Here is a 21236-nt window from a genome sequence, read left to right as displayed (position 1 = left end):
GGAGAGGAGGGAACAAGTATTTTAGAAATGACAAAGAAATGCAAAAGAGCAGAACATGGAGCCCCCGTAAAAATGGGTCAAGGCAAGTGGTGATGGCAGCCCAATGAAACTAATTTCATATTCTCTTTCTAGAAGTAATAAAGAGGGGGATGAACACCACAGTAGTGCTTCCTAATGAAATATCTGTTTCTAAATAATGTCTTGGAGTTCATGGGTCACATAATGCATAGCACACAGATGGAAAAACCAGTGAGACTTAAAATTTCTTAAAAATAATATTAATTAATAATACTTAGGCAATCATAGATGATGAGTGAAGCAAAGCTGTGTTATTCCATAGGGGAACATGGTGTGCTTAATGATCTATAGGATGATGTGCACAGTGAGGTTTTGCTGTGTTTGTGTGAGTTACACCAGGGGATTTTGCATACTGGAAATTAGGACTGAGTTGTCTGTGAGACTTGGACAAAAATTTCTTTCCCAAACCGTGCTAGCTCTCTGAGTCTGGTCTTTACTGTTTTGAGATGAATTTTTTGTGGGGATGCTGTGCCTTGTGATTCATTCTTAATGGCTGCACCATGATAGTTTTGCTTTTTGATCATTTCTCTGCACCCAAAAGACAGACCATAGATTGATACCCACTGCTTTTTGACTCCCCAGTTGTTTAATCCACAGCTGGATGTGATGCCTGCTCAGACAGGGGTGGTCAAGACTGCTGACACAACTTGTACACAGCAAACCCAGATGGACTTTAAGAGAAACTTGTATTGTTGGTTATTCATTACACTCAGAATGCTCAGAGCTTTGGTTTGGGAGGGTTGCGCTTGGGTTATTATTTTTTTTTCTTTGATTTAGAACTACAGAGGGAAATGTGTGTCAGAATGAGGTCTCTGAATTTTGTGAGTGGAGAATATCTGTCTTAGTTGTTAGTTACCTGGAGTTTCATTCTTTCTCTTATCAAAATTAGACAACAGTCAATTTCAGTATCTCCTTTCAGTTTAAACTATTAGAAACCACTGAAAATGTCTAAAACTGTGTGACTTAAATTTCTATGCAGTGTTAAAGCTGAAAGCAGTATTTCTTGCAAATGCCACTCACATTGCATTTATCTCTATTGTGTGTGTGACTGCTTTTGGGTCAGGGTAAAGGAACTGTCTTTAAAGCATGTGGTACATGCAAAAAAAAAAAAAAAAATCTCAGGCATCTTCCACTTCTGAGCTGCTTTCTCAAGCTTCTCCAGTATCTGTGCCCCATAGCCAGAGATGGTGCATTTTGAAACACTAACTGTGGCTGCATGCTCTGGTTCTCCATCCTCTTGCTGCACACCATTTTTCTGGTGGTCACATTAGTTCAGGAGCCTTGCACAAGTTCGATAAAGGCAACAGAGGCACAAATCAGACAACCCCCTTATATTTGACTCTGAATTATCCAGTAGATCTTCTTGTGATTGGTAGTTACCACAATTGCAGGGAAAGGCGCTGAGCTGTGACTGCTGCAGCCAAACCTGCCTACTGTGCCATCTCAGCTGTTTCTATTTAGTGTGGATATCTAATGTGGCTGAAAATGCTGCTGATTTTTATTAATGTTAGGCCTGTTATTCCTCTTGAATGATAGTGGGAAGTGTACTTGCAATTAAAGCCAAACTGCCTCTGTTCTGGAATTAGTTTAGGTTTAGTACTGTTCCATTTAACCCTAGAAATGGGAGATCAAGTAAACTGCAGAGTTTCAAATTTTTCTGTGATGGCAAGTGTAGTCTTGTCAGAAGAGTACATCTTTTTCACATTTAGACAGAATCCGAAATCGTGAGGCCACTTCAGTGACACCTGTGTCTGGACAGCTTTCGTTTGGTCCAGGATCAACTGAGGACAGGGCAGGAATGAGGTGGGACTCTTCAAGTGGAGAAGCCCTGAGAATATGACTAGTGCTCTTCTTCAGCAGCATCTTACGATAAAGAGGACTCTGAGGGTAGATCTTCTGTGAGGCTGCCCCAGAGCAGCTCTGCTTGGGCTGCCCTGGCCCCCATGGCAAAATGCTCCAGGCAGAAACTTCCCTTAAAATCTGAATGTGCAGATTTAGCACTGCTGAGACTTGGCAGTAAGCAGCAGGGTGGTGGTTTGTGTTGGTGTGGCTCTGACAAGTTGTCGTTTTAGCAAATGACATCATGGTAGCTATGGCCTCTGTTGTCTCACCCTTTTGCCTTTCACACACAATTTGACCAGATTTAGCCCTCATTTCTTACAATCCTGGCCCCGTTGTAAATGCTAAGCTGCTAGTGTTGTAAGGAGCCATAGTAGGTTGAGGATGAGCAAACATACAGGGTGAGATCACTAAATAAAGCTCTTTAAATTCGCATAACCTTTGAAGCTTGCCAGCAGCAAGCAAACCTTGAAGGCTGAAAAGCTACTAGATGAGCCTCTGTTCAATTTACAGTTGAATTTTTTTGCAGTTAAAAATATTGCTCTTTTTAATGCTCCCTAATTACTCTGTGTCCCCCACACTTGTTCATAAATTATAGTATCAGGCTTCAGAGATGTGTAAATGTTTATAGGCTATTGGCTGTATGCAACATTTTATTCTCACACTCTCTACAGAAATCTTGAGATAAAGTTAGAGCCCTGGATCATTGCAGCTGGTCTTTTTCTGCAGATAAGCAATTATAAAAATTACATGGGGAGGAAAACCATTGAGAATAGTGTTACGAGAGCACTTTGCACTGCTTGACCCTCAAAGAGCAAGGAGCTATTCTTTCTTCCGTGTTGCACAGTATCCTCCAGGGAAATGGTGCAGCTTCTGGGCAGTGCTGGGAGTTAGGCTGTGACAGAGCAAGAGCAAGACATAGATGACCAGTCTCCTTCCCCAGGGCCAGTCTTTTTTTGGAAGTTCTTTGGTGTGGGTTTTTTTTTCTGGGTTGTTTTGTTGTTGTTGTTTGTTTGGTGTGGGGTTTTTTTGTTTGTTTATTTTTTTGTTTGTTTGGGTTTTTTTGTCCCCTGAATGGTTGAAAATACCCAGAGACTGTAATGTGTGCAGAGTTGTGGACTTTTTTTCAAGGTCCATATATTGTGTATGTTATTCCATGTTTATATGGAGTTTTACGGGAATTGCAAATTGAAAGAAGTGTTTTTGTGTGCGCGCACTATTCTCACGCATCAAGTATCCAGAAGTACAGTAGCACATATTTTTTCTCACAGTCATCTATGCTTACAGTGTTTCAAAGAATATTCCAAAATATCTTGGCACAGAAAAAGCGAAGCTGTTTGCAAGATCCCTAGCTGTGGAACAACAAAGGCTACATTCTCAACACACATCACACATGATTTTAATAAAAGTCTTAAACAAAAATCAGATAATGTATTTAGAAAATTAAACTTCACCATTTATGATGCTACTCACATTGTGAAAGGAAGCTGGTATCCCCTTGTGCATCCTTTCCAATGACTTCCCTCGCAGTTCTACTTACTTCTTCATGTTGCAAATGAGAAGATGAAAATCTTAACTACAAATAAGTACATTTAAAACCCAGTAATTTGGGACTAACTCCCATTGTGGTACCTAACTTCCAAAGGATTTGGTGTTCAGAAACAAAGGAATACAAGCACGTATAAGGTGCCTCTGGTAGAATGTTTGGAAGTTTGAATCATCTAAAATCATTATTAACCTTTTACCATTACATATGGCAAAAAGGACGTGGTAAATCACAGAACACATCCTGGATATTACATACCCAGCCATCTCATTAAATTTGTGTTAAAAAACATTCCTCTATTTCCAGTTGGGGCTAAATTTAGTTTTACGCTACTGTGCCATTATAGTCCAAAATAATGTTGACACCCTTGAATTTTCTAGTTGCTTTTTCCTCAGATTTATTGTTTGAAGCTCTACATTTTGCACTTATTAGGCCATGCCCATTTGATGTGCCACACTTGAATCCAAGGCACGTGGGCAGAGAGAGTTGTGACGGGCCCCTTCCTTCCTGCTACAAGTCCTGTCATGTGGATGTTGAGGAGGGTGAGCACATTGTTCACAAAGTCTTAATGCAGAGCCATAATTGTTCTGGGTTTTTGTGAGCGATATGTGGCTAAGTCTCATGGTTAGTCCAAAAAACCTTGGTACTCTCAGTCTTGCTTGCAAAAGCTTGGCAGCCAGGATTCCTTTTGTTGGGGTTTTGGTAGTTCTTAGAGTTGAACCATGCAGGGTATCACGGAAGTCCCTTGTACCCACAAGAAGTAAGAGCTGTCTCCTCTTTCAATGCTGTGTTGAGGGAAGCTGTGGTAACAACTGCAAATCCATCCAGTTGTAGCAGAAAGAAAGAGACACACTAAAATTTCAGGACTCAACAAGCCCCATAAAAAGATCCGTCTGGACAGCACTTTACTAGTTAAGTGCTAAGTTATTATTATTATTTATTATTTATTTCCTCTCCTATTTTTCCTCTTACCAAACAGGAAGGAAATATCTTTGTTCTTTCATTTGAGACGTGAAATAAATGTATTCCCTGCAGCATTTGAAATTTTAATAATCCATAATAAATAAAATCATATCTAATAACATAACTGCTTTCAATTGGCAACACGATCTCCTAGATGCATTGCAATGGCAGAAACATAAATAGTTGCAGCCTCTGAAAGCCTACTTCCTATTTGCTAAATATACTTGGCTTGCTTTAAATTCCTTTGTGTGCAGTCATTAATACAATCCTCTTTGACAGCATTTAATTAAAGTGCTTTTCTCTATTAAATTCATTAAAACTTTTTTTTTATATACAACTGTTTCCCAGACACTGAATGTTAAGGACCTGTAGGCCTGTCTTTAAATAACTTCTCTCTCCTTGTTGTAAATTGTTAATTAAATTTAACTTAGACTGTTTAAAGATGGCTTGGAAAAGAAAGCCAGATTTCAGGATATGGTCTCAATCACGGCTGATTTTTTTTAACACAATTTTTTCCATGTTGTTATAGACTGCGTGTTATATTGTTTATAGATGTTGCTGTACTTTCAGCTGGAACCAAGCAAAGAAATACCCTAAAAAGCTCATTTCCATCTCACTTCAAAAATTTCCATCTTTTTAGTGCAGTTTCGTAGCCTAAGAGGATTTGCACGGGGGGAGTAAGGAGGGAGGAGCTGTTTAGTATTAATAGATTATTGACAGCTTAATGTCTTGGCACCTAGACAGCCCATAAGGTATAATAAACAGGAAGCTGTCTGATGTGAGCGCAGTCAATAGCGTATTCAATCAGAACCTTTCAGTTAATTGCTGGTTGACCTCAGACATTTCCTTTAAGTGAAACTGTCCTTCGCTCAGATCTCATCTGGGTTTCAGGGTTTAATTTGAGAATGCCCTTTCCATATGGCAGCTTGTGCATACATTCCTGGTGGAGTTTTGCTTCGCTCCCATGCACAGCGTTACGAGATGCAGTGTGTGCCCGGAGCTTTGCAAATTTCGAAGCCGTGCGCTGGGCTGCCGGCAGGGCTGGGAATCCGCCATGGAGCTGGGCTGGGAATCCGCCATGGAGCTGGGCTGCCGCCGGGCACCGGCACCACGGTTAAAGCAGGCAGGGTTGTAAACTGACGTCAGGGGTATTTTCAAAGCAGCTGGGCTGTTGCCGAGGGTGTTTTGGATGGAGTCAGGCACGGCTTTGGTGCCTGGCGAGGCACCGCGGCATTAACGAGACCTGACCCGGCCCCTGCAGATGTGCAGCGCTGCAGCCCAGCGTGGCTGCCCCGATCCCACCCGCGGGCACGGATTCCCCTGCTCCTCTGCACAAGTGCAGACCAGAGCTCATTTGTATTTAGTTTCCCTAATTCCTGTACTTAGCCATTCTAATTTTTTCGGACTGTATATCTTGATGAGGCCCAGATAAGCTACAAAGGCAAGCAGGCAGGAAACCACACGGGCAGTCCCTGACCCTGACTAACTGGAAACCATCTGCTTATTTGGGGAGGAAACCTCCATAGAAATCTCTTCTAGTAAGTCTGCTCCATTTGGGTTTTTCTGCCTTTCCCTCCAACTGTTGACTCTGAGTGTGTGTTTTCCACAGGCGAGATCAGGGAGTGTCAGCTGTGGCAGCTCTCGTTTGCAGCAGACGGGTCTGGATTTCCCGACGGCAGGGAGTTAGTGCCATGTGAAGGAAATGCTTCTGTATCAGAGCAAGTTACGTTTCATGCAGTTAGAAGACTTTTTTTGTCTCTAGATCTGCAGTGATTGTGTCTTTTAGCCACTTATCATGCATTCAGACTGTGGTTTGCTGGAAGGAGTATTATTACTTTTAATCTCTAGTTTTTTCCCTGGTTTTGATTAATTTCCGTGGTTCTTTGTCCCTCTGTGTTAAACTGCTTATGCCTTTTTAATGGCCTGATTAGCACCAGGGAAGCACTGCTGACTTGGAGTAATGCTATTCCTGGTGTTCCCTTGTTTAAATGAGATGAGGAGTAAGAATGCTGCCTTGCTGTGTTTGGGATCTGTTGAAGTCCGGTCTGGGTCCCTGCCTGAAGCAGGTTGTAAATCTTTTGTCTTCATTCATGCATGTTGGAAAGATGAGGGGGGATAGTTTAGAGAGGATGCTCCCTTTTCAGGAAGATTAAAGGATAAGAGAGGTTTGGAATAGTTATTTCTGGAGAGAATGGAACCATGGCCAGACAGAACAGAACCAGTGAAGAAACCTCAAGGTACATGTGTGCCCTGGGGCCATCAGCTGCAGCACTCACACTTTGCTCCCAGGTGTCTCTGGCCGGAATATATTTAGAAGTACTTTCTGGTTTTATCAGACTTACTGGCCAAGCTGCTAATCAGCGTTACATTGACCAAAGGACTCCCACATGCAATAAAAATCATAAGCTTTATTGGATTTTGAGATAGAAAAGATTCGCATCCATCTCCTTTTATAAACTGCATTACATTTTGTTCTTTGAGAGCTCCCATCAGTACAACCCTTAGTAAATACAATGGTGAAGGAGGTAGGTGGGTAGATAGATGACTGTGAGCTGCTCTTTCTTGGGTGGTACAGCCTAGAGCTATAGAACTGCTTGAGCTGAGTTAAAGGGGTTGCTGACATTTTTGAAATGCTGAAGGAAAAAAATACGTCGATCCTTTCTAAATTATTATTTTCAGTTCAAATAATAATAAAAAAAAGGTTTGTGGCAGTTTAGAGCAACAAGCAACATAAGGCTTTGAAGGAAAATAGGAAGGATTTGAAGAGCAAAAGTTGTTCCGAATAAAAGCAACCAGAATATGCTGTTTCATGAAAAATGCCTAAACAGCTGCTTGAACTTTGTCAGAGTATTCACCCCTCTGCTGCCCCAGGCAGACAGTTTGGCAGAGTAGACTTTACTTAGTCAATACTTTGATGTCACTCAGTCGGCATTTTTGACCAAAAGATTTTTTGACTGAAAAACGCCACACAATCCCAATGTTATTGAAGCAAAGAATGGTGTTATGCATTTCTAGCAACAGCCTGGGGCTCCTTGCACAAAGACCTACAGTAGCTGCAGGCATGTGCTAAATCTGAGCTTTACCCCTGCGATTACATGTGTGCATGTGTGTAGCCAGCTGTGGGCAGAACAGTCCATGGCGTTCCCCACAGCAGCCAGCAGCAAAGCTGGATGAGTCCCAGGGCCATAACAATGTCATCTTCTGCTTTGTCCTAATACTGCCTCTCTGGCCTTACATTAAACTGTTTTATTAAAAATTAACTAAAAAACTGAATATAAACTGCATGTGCTGTGGACTTTCCATAAAGTCATTTTCTACCAGCATCCCCAGCATCCAGAGTCTGTAAAATAGGTACAGGTCAGAGTAGTGAGACATGGAGCTCAACAGCATTAGAGTGAGATGCCAGGGTAGCGTCTTCTGTCTTCTGCAAGTGCCCACCTTTTCTAGAGCTTAATCAGCTTAATCAGAAGGATTTCGGATGTAATTCTCTGAGGCGTCCTGTCTTCAGTGACCTAATCTGTGCAGGAGACTGTACTTTGGTCATTTGATTTTTATTTACCCAGTTTCAAGCTAAGGGTATAATAAAGCACATTATGCCAGTTGCGTGTGTGGTAATACTGGATATTTTGCTTTTACCATGGTAGTTGATTATAATGCACTTTTTAAGACTTGCTTTCTAAAAAAAGAAATATTTATACTTTTATGTGTTTGATTCACACAGTATAGTTTGCACAAGTCCTGTTATTAAGTGCATTGGTGGTTACATCTCAAAAGCCAAAAAACATGCTGAGTAGTGTTTTATCAGCACAAATCTGCTATTTTCACTAACCATAACAGTCAGGTTCTCCTGGCTTTTAACTGCTCCCATTGTAAGAATTAGCAGTACAGTTGGATATTCTTGAAACCCCAAATAGCCATCTGTAAGGACCTAAAACAGTTTGATGGGACAAATAATTACCCCCCCACCAGAATCCAGTGTCTAATCCAAACATATCCTTCCTGAAATAATGCAGTGCCTACTCCTGGTCTGAGTAACTGGAAAACAACATGATTACAGTGGCGCCATTCGTGCCACCATAGTTAGGGGTTTAGAGCATGACCTTAAGCGTGGCTCTAGGTTGGGGCTTGTCAGGAAAGATCTTGCTCACACTGTCCACAGATACTCTTCTGACTTTCAGAAGAAAATGAGAACATGTGTAGTGTTAATTAAACAAGAAAGCATAGAGGACACCCAGAGTGTCTTATCTGCAGCAAACCAAACCAAAAACCCTTTTGTGGCCTCCCTAGTTCCTGTAGTGTTCTGACAGCTTCTTATTAGGATTATCAGGGTTGGGATGGGGAAACACAGAATTGACCTGAAATCTTTGGCAGGCTCTCCCTTCAGCCACAACCAAGCTCAGGCTGTATGTGGAAAGTGCTAAGGAAAGCTCTGTGCACCAAAGCACCCCAGAGAGCCTTGCTAGGGCTGTGAGAGAAAGCACAGAAGAGGCAAGTGAGAGGCCCACAAAGCTCATGGTATTGTTCTGGAGAAGGTGAGTGTTAACTGGAAGGTTTGTGGCCCTCAAGATGCACACAGATGTTCAAAGTCTCGCTTGAGGCGACTCTACTTAGCATCACCATGAAGGAGGGCGATGTTTCTGAGGCTGTTGCTGTTGCTTTTTCCCTCGTGGATGAGGCTGCCTTGCTACCACAGGTTAGAGGCAAGAAAGACTCCTGTGGCTTCTCCAAGGCCGGCAGAGTGCTGCCCGCCTGCCAGGGGTGCAGCAAACTGGCCCCTGTGCCAGCTGTGCTGGCTGTGCCCCATCCCCAGACAATGGAGCCATCCATCACCGATGCCTTCAGGAGAGAGTCTGCAGCGGGGTTGTGCAACACTTCCTGGCCGCATCGGCCGCTGTGTCACCAGCGCCTGGTTTGTGCCAGCAGCAGCCGGAACGGATCAGGGCGGACACGGGAGGTGCGTGCCGGCTCCACCTGAGGGCTGGGCAGGGGCTGCTGGCAGCTCTCCCAGGCTGCAGCCAGGTATTGGAGAAAGAGGTACCCGGTGCTGGTTGCAGCTGCTCTGCAGTGAACCCAAGGATCTGGCTTGAACCAGCCCAAGATGGGAAATTCAGAGCTAATGCATGAATGTTCATCAGCATGAGCTCATTTATGCTGCCCCATAAAATCAGCCAGTTCTCAGGCACAGCAATGAAAGTTGTGCCTGTGCTTTTGTGGGAAGAGTTGAGTTAGCATTCGAGGGAGAGCAGTTACCCCAGGAAACACCGGGACACTGTTCTGCATTGTCAGAGTTTTCTGATTTATTTTTTTAACGTTATACAGACAAAATAGTGGCTATTGTGTAGGCACGTGCTGTCTATTAACAGAGATCAGGAAAGGGAAATAAACCACGCATTACTGAAGAATAAGATCATGATTGTGGTCAAGTGGTGGCAGAAGTTTTTTTTCTCTTTGTCAAGCTGATTTGTAAACATTCTTCAAACAACTGTGCAGACAGCAGTGCCACAGCTTCTTGAAAGGGAAGCAAAGACAAGGAAAGATTCCTCTGCACAGATGTTTTACAGTAACCTCTTAGACCTGTCCCAAAGTTATCTGGTCATCTGAAGTTGTCATTGCAAGCTATGCTGCACATGTGGCCTCTTAGCAGCGCAGTGTAATCAGGCTGTAATTTATATTTTATCTCCAGTGATGATAGCACTTAAAAATGTTTTGTGGTGGATTTGCTCTTTGATGCCTGGTAAGCTCCTGTTAGCATTAATGGGAGCAGTGTGTGCTGGGGAGGGGGAGAGACACCTTCCCCCTGCCTTCAAGTCAAGATTAATTATGTTTTGCTTATGCGTATCGCTGTGTGGATGCCAAAATCAATGTACAACTGAAAATTCCATGGGTTTTCTTTCTTTTTTAATTCCTGTTGTCTTTTTTGTCACTTTTATGACCATTTTTGATAATTTGGTCCTGGAGAATTGCAGGATGGGGCTGCTGTTTCTGAGGCTGGGTGTTCAGTGTCTTGCCATGCTTTCAAATCCCTGCCTATTTCCTGCCCTTGAGCAAGGCAGCCGCCGTAAAGCAAAGGGGGAAGCATGTGGTGAGTGTGTTCCAAAGATGTTGAAATGAATCACTTCAACCAGCTTACATTCCAGCCTGGAAACCAAACTTGCCTTTGACTTCGGGTTCCCTGTGGAACTCATTTCTCTCCTCAAGAGTCCTCTCTTAGTCCCTTTTTATGTAGCTTGGAGTATGACATGTACCTCGCAGCCAATAGGTTTAGGACACAGAGTTGGTCTGATCCGATATTCTGGCTCCACTGGTGGTCAGGAGCAGATGAAGGGGGATAGGGAAGGCCTGAATATTTGGGGTTTTTTTTTAGTGGGCGACTGCTTTGTCTGCAGACAAAATGGATGGGACCCAGGGCTGCTGGCTTATGAGGTGGTGTAGCCACCAGTTCTCGTTGGCTGGTTTGGTCTGGTGTTCACGAGACGGGGTACATCATATCACAGACAAGTATTGCAACTGTCTCTAATGAGGGTGTTTACTCTTGTGAAGCAATTAGTGAGCTGCATTGCACAGGATGTGTGGCCAGCATTTGAGCTACAAAATTAAAAGAAGCTCAGACTGAAGTTGGATGAAAGTGAACATATTTATCCATGTCAGACTTCCTACCATTTTGCACGCTCATATTGATTTCTTTTGACACGGTCTTCTTTTATTGAGTACCATATATATTTTTTTAAATCCCTTACCGATAACAGTACCTGCTAAGGGCAATTGTAAGAGGAAACTAAAGTATATTAAACCTGCCTGGAGTCAAAATGTAATCTAACACCTGTAGTCTGCAATTTGTCATCACTTCATAGATACTTTTTCTTTTTTAATAACAGTTTTGGATTTCCCTGAGTTTTGACCTTAGGATACTGTATAATCCAAGAAAAGCAAGGAAACTAAACCACAGTCTTTAACGCAGCTTTATGGTGTCAAGGTGTGAAATCACTTTGAGAATGAGCCCAAAGAAAATACTTCCTTTGGTGCTGCAACTAGTGCTGCAGTGTTTACCCTAAAGAATGTAATTTTTTTTTGCAAGGGAAGAAAAAAAGACTAGTCTTAAGAACTACATTTTTAATAGCAAAGAAATTAACACAGGTGCAAATTGTAACTTCTGCTACAGTTTCTTGTACAGACATTCCTAGAAACCTGTAAAGAGTCTTGGCACAGTGATTGTGTGTAATTAACGTGCTTACCCCTGCAAGCCCCAGCCTGGGAGGCTGTCAGGGTGGAGGCCTGGTTATTGCAGCTGCTGCCTCTCTTCTCTTCTTGCACATTTCTACATGTGAGGAGAGACCAAGGCTAGGGAGGGTAAGGCTGTTTATTTGAATAGATGATCTCCTGCGGATCATTCCTGTAAACTCTGGTAAGAGGGACAGTGTCTCCTTGATACAAGATTTTGTTGCAACAAAAGTGAGTTTGTCTTTTCAGGAAGCTCTTACCAGGATAGCTGAGCACTGCCTGAGGGCTCTCAGCTTACAGAGGTGAGGTGTTGCTCAGTAAAATGCAGCTGAAGACCTTGTTTAGGCCCGTCTTCAGCCCTGCCTTTGAGTTCAGCAGGCCATGGGAAGGAGCTTTTCCAGTGGCTTGCTGGCAGGAGGGGTGTGGTGAATTGTTTTTGTGTGGAGTCAAACTGGTGGGACTCCTACTGATGAGTTGCAAATTCTTTCAGTAAGGGCAGTAATAGATGACTGGTGTTTGGTGTATGAAATGAAAGTTCTGGACCTACATTTTGTAGTATGTGTCTGTTCTCTCTGACTTTATTTTGGGATCCTTAAGCAGGCTAAAATCTTGCTGTCTTTGGCATAGAAGTCCTTGATGTGATACACCGTTATGGCTGGTTATGAGAACAGTGTACAGGTGAAGAAAAGCTGAAAGGTGAGAGGGACCCCTTCCCACCACTGAGGACAGATTGGTAGAATTATTTGATGTGGAAAAGACCTGTAAGATTATTGAGTCCAACCATTAACCCATCAGTGCCAAGTCCACCACTAAACCATGTCTCTAAGTGCCGCATCTACACATATTGTAAGTACCTCTAGGGATGGTGACTCCACCACTTCCCTGGGTAGCTTGTTTCAATGCTTTCCCACCCTTTCATTAATATCCAGTCTAAACCTTCTCTGGCAAAGAGAAGGCCAATCCATTAAACTTTGCTCCTTGTGGGTTCAGATTATCAAAATTGATACTGACTTCCACATGCCATCAAGGTACCTGCCAGTGCTCACACTGTGTGTGCACAGAGGCAGGCGATGTCTGTTCACCACAGGGCAGTCTCTGTTGCAAATGCATAGTCTTTCAAGAATGTGACTTTTTAGGTGCTGCTCTTAGCAAGGGGCACGTACCTCATCATCTCAGCAAATCCCAGCATAAGGGAGCTCACATGGCTGAGCCTCTCTGCAAGGGGAAGGGCAGAACCACACTACGAAATAAAAGAGCTTGGGGTTTTCACATAGAAATGCAGTTCCTGATTCCAGTGTGCTGCAAAGGCTGTCCAGGCAGTGGAGGGTGACATGTCACAGAGCCGGTGTTGTCAGCTGGTGCCTCGCTGCTGGTGGTGCCTGGGCGTGTGTGTGTTCCCTGCTTGAGCATCCTGCTTGGCTCCCTTAGCCACTCACCAATGTCACGTGTGTAGTTCTAGCTAGAAAGTGGGTGGAAATGGAAACAAACATCAGTGGCATAGTGAATCCAGCCAAAATTAAATACAGTACAGGCACAGACTGCAATTGCATGACGTTCATCTTTCAGTTTGGGTTCGCTCACCTCTCTTTACTGTAAGAACTCCAGTCAGGTTTCTCCTGTGGGAGCACATGGAGACATGGGGAGTGGATACGTGTGTAACAGTGCAACAGTCCCTTCCCCTGAAAATTCTTGGCTTTGGATTTTAGATAGACCACAAACCCTTAGCTTATTACAAATAATCCTGATCACTCCCGTAATGATACACTACATTATATACTCTCCTAAATTTAATCATTCAATATCTCACTTCCTTCCCTGTAGGCATGTACTATTATATTTTACACATGGCTTCCAGCTGCTTTTCATTGTGGCCTTCAAATCATATTTCAGTACAGTGCGATCTAAGACCAGTCACTTTATCATTTAAAGTCAACTTCCATCACAGTCATTTTCTTTCAAGCTTTCTACCAGGGCTGGTGAATTTGTTTCAAAAAGATAAGTTTGTCTGTGAGGAGAAAGTCTCAAAGTCTCAACCTGAATGAACCTTCATGAAGAAGCATCTTCCAGAGATGGTCTGTTTTCAAATGTTGAAAGGCAGCCCATGCCTATAGAGTTTAAAAATTAAATCTGTTGAAGGAATGAAAAGAATAAGTCCTCTGGGCATGGAAGGAAATCTGTATCTTCCCATTTGATTTGAAAGTAGATCAGAAGTCAGGAAGGAGAAGGGAAGTCAGCTCCAGATGGTGCTGGTTGTGGAGGAGGAGGAGGCTGCCCCACCTGTGGCTGGGGAGCAGTGGGGAAGGGCATGGGGGATGGAAATGGGAATGAGGAAGGGGGGCGTGGGGCATCTGTGCCAAAGTGCACCCTTCTGAGCCCAGAACCAGCTTTCCTGGTAAAAGGAAGGCTGAGTGTGGCCATTGTTGTCATCCTTTCCCTCAGAAGCCCATCCCCATGATGGTTTGTGGTCGGTGCAGCCACCACTGAGGGTTCACCTCTGCTGGGAAATGCACTGCACCCTGTACACGGAAGATCAGTGCCATTTCCTTCTTGGCAGTGCAGATGCAGAGCAGCACTGACCCAACACCCAAAGCGATATGGCAGAGTGTGCACAGTAGTGTGTGAAGCTGCTGGAAATTATACCTGCAGATGTAGGAGCCTAATAATGACCCAAGATCTGAAAATCTGGAACTCTGAAAGTGGTCCATTTCCTCTGTGCGGCTGTGGCATGCAGAGCCACATAGGAAATTAGCCAATCACTCAAATTGGCCAGCATGCTCGTCAATCAAGTGTAGTTTAAAGCAAATATTTAACATAAAGGTAATTTAGATTTCATATTGTACCAGATGCTCAGCAGTTGATCTGGTTTGCATAGAAAAGTGTTCTCTGTTGTGCTAAATAGTCTGTCTTGTCAGAAGGAGCTGCAAAACTGACCACAGCCCAGATCTGAAGGACATTCAGTGCATTTATCTATCTCTCTCTATATGGCTAAAGTTCTGTTGCTGAAAAATATAGTGTGGCTGAAATCCTTTGTTAATCCCACTGGCAATCCAGAGGAAACCCCCAGAAGTTAATAAAATAATGAGATTTACCTGTTAGAAGAGCAGCTTTGGTGTGGGTTTTGTTTTTTTTTTTTCATTACCTAGGATAACAGGAGATGAAATAAAATACATCATTTTTCTAGTATGTTACACTGGTAACCCACAGGTTTTGCATTTTTCTCTTCCAGAGGAGGTGGAGAGGTCACTCTGGAAAAGGAAGGGTTAATTGAAATTACTCTTCCCTCCCGCACTCAGCCCTCTCTTTGGCTGATTGCTTTATAGATGCTGTAGGCATCTCTTCATCTCCTTCAAATTAAACATTTTACTGCTGCTGATCCCATATTGTTGGATTTTTTTCATCATTGTATTTGATTGGAAGTCTTGTAACATTTTTCAAGCTGGATCATTTCTCATGCTATTTGTCAACTGAAAAGGAAAAAAAAACCCCTCTTCCAACTCTAGCGAGAATGAACTGAGTAATTCACACCCTTTCTGGACGTGTTTCTATCTCTGTTAGATGCTACTTGAATCCAGCTTCTGATTAGCAATGCTACTTGTGGCTTTTGTGTGACGCGGTCTGTAAGTTCCCTGGCAGTTTATTTGTGGTGTTAAATCCTTTTGATTTTTGCTGCTCTGGGCCTTACTTTGTCAGGGGGACAGGACCAGAAGCCACAACAGGGGAGATTAGGTAGGCTCTGTGTGACAAATTTGTGGGGCTTGGTCCCTGGCTAGAGCCAGCGATCCTGGGCTCTGCTGCTTTCAGTACTCCCTGCTGACGTAGGTACAGATCCCACCCTCATCTGTAACCCTCTATTTGGAAACGTCAGCTCTTCTCTTTGAAAGCAATCCATGGACAAAAAAGAAATCCTCAAAGAGCAGCTGAGCGATTCCATTCATTGGAACATTATGCTCTTTTATTGCAAGAGATGCAATAAAACATAAACCAGAGTATCTGTCATTTCCTTTGAGCTCCCCCTTTTCCCCCGCTCCTTGGTTAGCCATTTCTGTGGCACCCTCAGTATTTACGTGCTTGGGAGGAAAATGTACGTATTGGCACTGAAACAAGTTCGTGGTGTTTCTGCCCAGCCTCAGCTTTGCCCGCGGGGTGGCGAGTCCTGTGTTGGCACCTGCTCTTGGCCGTCCGTGTGGAGCTGCTCCTTGTTGGGCTGTTCCTGCCGCTGTCCTGGCATGGCTGTGCCCGTGGGGACAGCGGGCAGCGCTGCCAGCAGCAGCATGTGCAGCTGTGTCCCTGCACTGCCCGCCCTCGCTCAGCCCCGCTGCTCGCCGAGGCGCCGGGACGTGGTGCCGGGTCCTGCCCCCGTTCCCCCGGGACGGCAGAGCCCTGGCCAGGTGCAGCCCCGGCAGGCTCAGCTCCTCGGCCGCGCTGCGGTGGGCAGTGCCTGGGGACTGCGGTCTGCTTCCCAGAAGCTGTGACTGGGGATCGCTGATGTTACATACACAGTGTTACGGCAGGAACGTTTGATGAAGGAAATGAATAAAGGGCTCTTCGGCACAGAGCCTTTTCATTTATTTGCAGAACAGGCTGATGCTCCACAGCGAACTTCCCTCTTGCCATAATAACTTGACTAGTGTAGCATTTTACTGGGGGCTCAGTGTGTGTGTAAAATTGAGTGCAAGTTCTCAGCACATTTCCGTTGTTTATCCTTGGGTTTGTTTTTTTGTTTTTTTGGTTTTTTTCATTAGAGAGCTTTAATGTAGGGTTGATTCTCTGGATGTTACTGTTTGCAACAAAGGCATTTTCTTCTTGGTTAAAGAGTCAGAATTCGCTCTTACTCGTGGAAGAAAATAGTTATTCATATTGATTTTGTTAGCTTTGAGTGTCAAGCTCTAATAATTATTTCCCTGCATCTGAGGAAACCTCTGGGCAAATACAGCCCTCAGTCCTGTGGGGGATTTTTTTCTGTTAATCTCTCTTGTATAGATTTGGTTTTAAAGAAAGCATATGGAGCTCCTCTGTGTTTTGAACAATTCAGAACAGGTATTTTTTCCCCTGGAATAAGGGCTGCACGAGGCCCTTTCTTAGTCATTTTAAGTAGCTGTTAGGAAGATTAAGAGCTACATATGCTTTCCTGAAACTTGCCAAAAAGGAGATACTGTGGGTGAAAATCTGTTACAAGACTGCAAAGTGTGTTTGCCCACAGGGTGTCTCAGAATGGAGGGCTATAATTATTTGAACTCAGAACTTCTCAACTAGTGAAATTACTACAGATGTAATACAGAGAAATCTGTTCGGGAGACACATTAAAGCCACCTCTGTGAAGCAACTGAATTGACTATGCTGTCTCTCTTGAGAGAAGGGAAATCTTAACAAATCTCTGCACTTCTACTATTTTTTTTTCTTCCATAAAGTAGCTATGATGGATTTTAATGCAGAATCATTATTCATAAAGTAGCACCTGACAATCCCACATGTGCCAAGGCCTTTGTGGTACTTGAAATCTTGAAGAAATGGTCCAAGTGTCTAGTCTGAAAAGATGGGAGGAAACAAGGATGGGGAGAAGAGGAGCAAAGCAGGAGAATGACTTTTCTGGGATGGGGCAACTGGCCAGTCATTGTGACCATGAGACTGTAATACCTTTAGACTTAATTTTTCTTTCGACTATTTTGTATTTCTTTTTACTACTTACATTTTGTATTTCTTATTTATTTTGTGGGTATACATTTATTTTATATCGTTTGCCTTTTATATCACTTCCTCCTTTCAGTCTGTAGTGACTGGTGTTGCTGTGTTAAAGGTGAGAAGGGCAGTGGACAATGCATATTAATTGTACTTTTCTTGACCAAAACAAAGTAGGTCCTGTGTACAGACCTGTACAAGTGCCCTTATGTCAAGCACTGAGGGGGTCAGCATGTGAAGTGTGTGTCTGTTTGATCTTATAGGTGCTGCACAGACAGCAGTCCCAGCCTGCCAAGGAGAATTCCCCACCCAGAGAAGAGGCTCCTCCTCCACCTGCTGAGGACAGTTGTGCCAAAAAGCCAAGATCCCGTACCAAGATCTCCTTGGAAGCTCTAGGTATCCTGCAAAGCTTTATTCATGACGTGGGTCTCTATCCCGATCAGGAAGCCATCCACACCCTCTCTGCTCAGCTGGATCTCCCCAAGCACACCATCATCAAATTCTTCCAGAACCAGCGTTACCACGTAAAGCACCACGGGAAGCTAAAAGAGCACTTGGGAACGGTGGTTGATGTGGCAGAGTACAAGGATGAGGAGCTGCTGACAGAGTCGGAGGAGAACGACAGTGAGGAAGGCTCTGAGGAGATGTACAAAGTAGAGGCTGAGGAGGAGAATCCCGACAAAAGCAAGGTGGCTCCAGCAGACATCGACCAGAGATAATGTGATATGGGAGTGCAGAAAGCAATACATCGATCCAAGGATTTTCTGGTTTTATTTTTGATTTTTTTCCTTGTTTTACTTTTTGTTTGTCTGTTTCCGTTGCGCATGATCCATGTGCAAACTGAATGAATTCAGCATTGCCCGATCAGACATCGCCTTGACACAGACACTCGAGTGTTACACTTCCTACATCTGACTGAAGCAATTGTTGTAGTCACATAGGATTATGCCTTCATCAATCTTGCACTTATGAAAGGGACAGCTAGCAAGTAAATGGGAAGAAAAGGTCCTATGAAATCAGTGAAGGGAAATTTACAACTTTGTGTGTGTATATATATATTTACATAAAATATATATATATTAAATTGCATGGGACAGAACTTTACAACCTGAAAGTATAGACTGTGAAATGAATTCTGTAAAGATGAGACTTGTTTATGTATTAAAAACCACTTCACAATGAGTTGCTTTGGCTTTTTGATAAACTGCCGCCTGCTCTCAGGGTGTGGTGACTATTTTTGAATTCCTATTTATTTTCTATGTTTATCCCTGATTTTTTTTTTTCATTATTATATGGCTTCCTATCTGGCAACTTGATGGGTAATTTTTGAGGTATTTAAAGACATAAATCGACACTGCCAAAAAAAGAAAAGAGGAAAAAAAGAGAGAAAATGGAAAAACAAATCAGGGCACCTTAAAAAAAACCTAGTAAGTTAAAAGTACTTTGAACACAATGCACACTTAAAAGGATGCAGCATGTTCCACTCTCCAGATAGTCCTTTCCGTAGTGAACAGATGAGTTTTCATGGGATTCAGAATGACTAAAACTGAAATGCAGTGCATAGAAGACTTGTCCATTAACAAGGTCTTTATAGAAAGAGAAAAAAGATCAATGTGTTGAGATTTGATGTATGGAATTCATACTATCAGCCACATTTTGCCGTGGATTTTATTTACCTGTTCTCTGTTTCAGATCTTAAAATTTGTAAGCTTCCTTCTTGTTGTTGCTTTTTGTTTATTCTGAAGTGAAACACACACACACACACACACACACAAACACACACGTGTGTAAAGTTACATTGCGACACAAAATGCCACAATCCCGAGAACCCTGTCCAGGTAAATTGCTGACAGCCCGAGGGTTTGCGTTGCTGACTTCCCGCTCGCCCTCCTCGCAGCCTCCCCCGTGTTTCTGTTGTCGCTGGGCTTCCTCGTGTCCCGCGTTCTGTGCCAGTGCAATGAAGTGTTTGCAGCCGCAGGTCCCCGGTCCCTGCGGGCCCCGGCGCTGCACTCCAGCCAGGCCCTGCACTCCCACCCCTCCTGGGCCAACGCTCGGCGGCACCCAGGTAGCAGCTACGATCCATAGAGCAGAGCCAACCCCGACTGACTCCTCGATGGCCTGAGCACAGAGCTGCAGTCTGCCATAGCATCCACCCGCTCTGAGACGCCCTGTCGAGAGAGACGCCAAGTAGCATTTACTTTTCACTTCCGTGCAATGATTTCTGAGACAAAGACCTCACCTTGCAGCTGGATTGATTTCAGACACCTGTAAACTGCAGCCATAATGGTACCAACAAGGCTTCTGGCTTTTTTCTTCCTTTTTTCACATGGGCTTTTCGTGTAATCTTGACAAAGACCTCATGCAATATCACTTTGAAAGTTACTTTCTGTTTACTACACCAGGCAATGTAATATAACTGTTAATACTATTTATATATTTGAAAGGTATAAAAGGTAGGAGTTAAAAACGAAAAACAAACCTCTACGTGTAGATATTTACTCAGAACAGACAATATACAGGGAGAAGACGTTGCAATACAAGCTAATTCTAGCTGCTCAGTAACCTCTGGAGTTTTTATGAGATTTTTTCAGAGCTAATGTTTGAAACAGGAGTATCTCTGCATAAATTTCATATACCTTTGCAAAATTATGGTGGGTTGCTTACTTAATGCCCCTTTTGCTCTTCATCCTTTAGTTCTGTAGTTTGCTGCAGCTTTAATCAGAATTTCGATGGTTGCTGCTTTATGTTTCTCTCAGAGCTACGCTTTCAAAACTGTCTTCTTATCCTGTAGCTAAAATCACTCCATACATTCGAAAGGAAACTGAATTTTGCCAAGCTATGTAAGTTGTTCATCTGATGATGGCATCAACATTTGGTATCTTTTACACTTCAACCAAAAATTTTATTAGGTATTTTTTCAATGCTGAGTCTTGCCTTTTTATTTTTAATTTCACTGCCAATTTTGCAGTGGTTCTAAGTGAATCTGTGGGCATTTTAGCCTGTGGTCTTGCCAGAACTTTGCGAATTACAATGCATATATGTCTATTTATTCAATATCCATCATATAATATCTATTTGGAGAAAGAAACTTTTCTTGTAGTGCCTCTTAACAAAGCACAATTTTCCGCCTTTTTTGTGAAATAAAAAAAATAAAAAAACAAATTGTGTTTTATTGCGGTATCAACAATGTGAATAAGGATTAACATATTGTAAATGTTCATTTTTCCATGTAAATCAACTTTATCTTCGTTATCACTAAGTGATAAATAATTTTTAACTTATGTGCATTGTTAGGCTGTTAGAATTTTTTGGTTGTTGAAATAAAACGCATTCAATAAATATGACTTAATTTGTCAAGTAATTTACTGGGCCTTTTTTCTTTTCTCCTGAGCTCAAGTGGAACAAGGTCTGCAAGACGGAGGGGGCGTATTTGCCTGTTGAAAAAAGGTTTGATTGGTGTTACTGGGTCTTGAAAACCCGCATAAATCCCCTGGAGCTGGCACAGGTGACAGATGTGTATCACCAGGACTAGCCTGTTGTGTTAGTGGCTTTCTTGTGCACCCGTAGGAGCCCGCACAGGGTGTTTCTGGTGGGCGGGGGTGCCTTCAGCCTGTCAGAGAATATACTCAAAACACACACATAAAGATCCACTTCCAGTCTGCTGTCTTCTTTTGCTGGTAGATTTTTTTTCTGTTTATAATTAAAAAGCCACAAATGACTGCGTGTCAGGAAACTTTTGGAGCACACATGTCCATGGTTAATGGACATAATAAAAGGCTTTATTATATTTATAGCAGGGCATCCTACTGAGTGCATAGAGGAATGCCGGAAGGATTGATGTATCTGAGAAATGTGTGAAATGTTTTTGGGGAGAATACAGATAAATGGAAAAAATTGCTCAAAATTCTTAAGCTAA

The 21236-nt window shown here is 43.0% G+C and overlaps 1 protein-coding gene across 1 annotated transcript in view; it reads left to right on the top strand.

Annotated features, from left to right (window-relative positions):
• Nucleotides 1–20644, top strand: part of SATB2 (SATB homeobox 2) — a 130601-nt gene extending 109957 nt beyond the window's left edge. Inside the window, 1 exon segment of the mRNA XM_066189651.1 lies at nt 17584–20644. Within this exon segment, the coding sequence (XP_066045748.1) occupies nt 17584–18039 (456 nt within the window). The 3' untranslated portion in view covers nt 18040–20644.
• The last annotated feature ends 592 nt before the right edge of the window (nt 20645–21236 follow it).

This window comes from Chamaea fasciata, unplaced genomic scaffold (assembly GCF_029207755.1).
Source record: "Chamaea fasciata isolate MVZ Bird 193981 ecotype frontalis unplaced genomic scaffold, bChaFas1.0.hap1 SCAF_8, whole genome shotgun sequence".
Taxonomy (NCBI): domain Eukaryota; kingdom Metazoa; phylum Chordata; class Aves; order Passeriformes; family Sylviidae; genus Chamaea; species Chamaea fasciata.
Note: the sequence above shows the minus strand (reverse complement) of the source record. Positions and strands in the feature narration are given on the sequence as shown.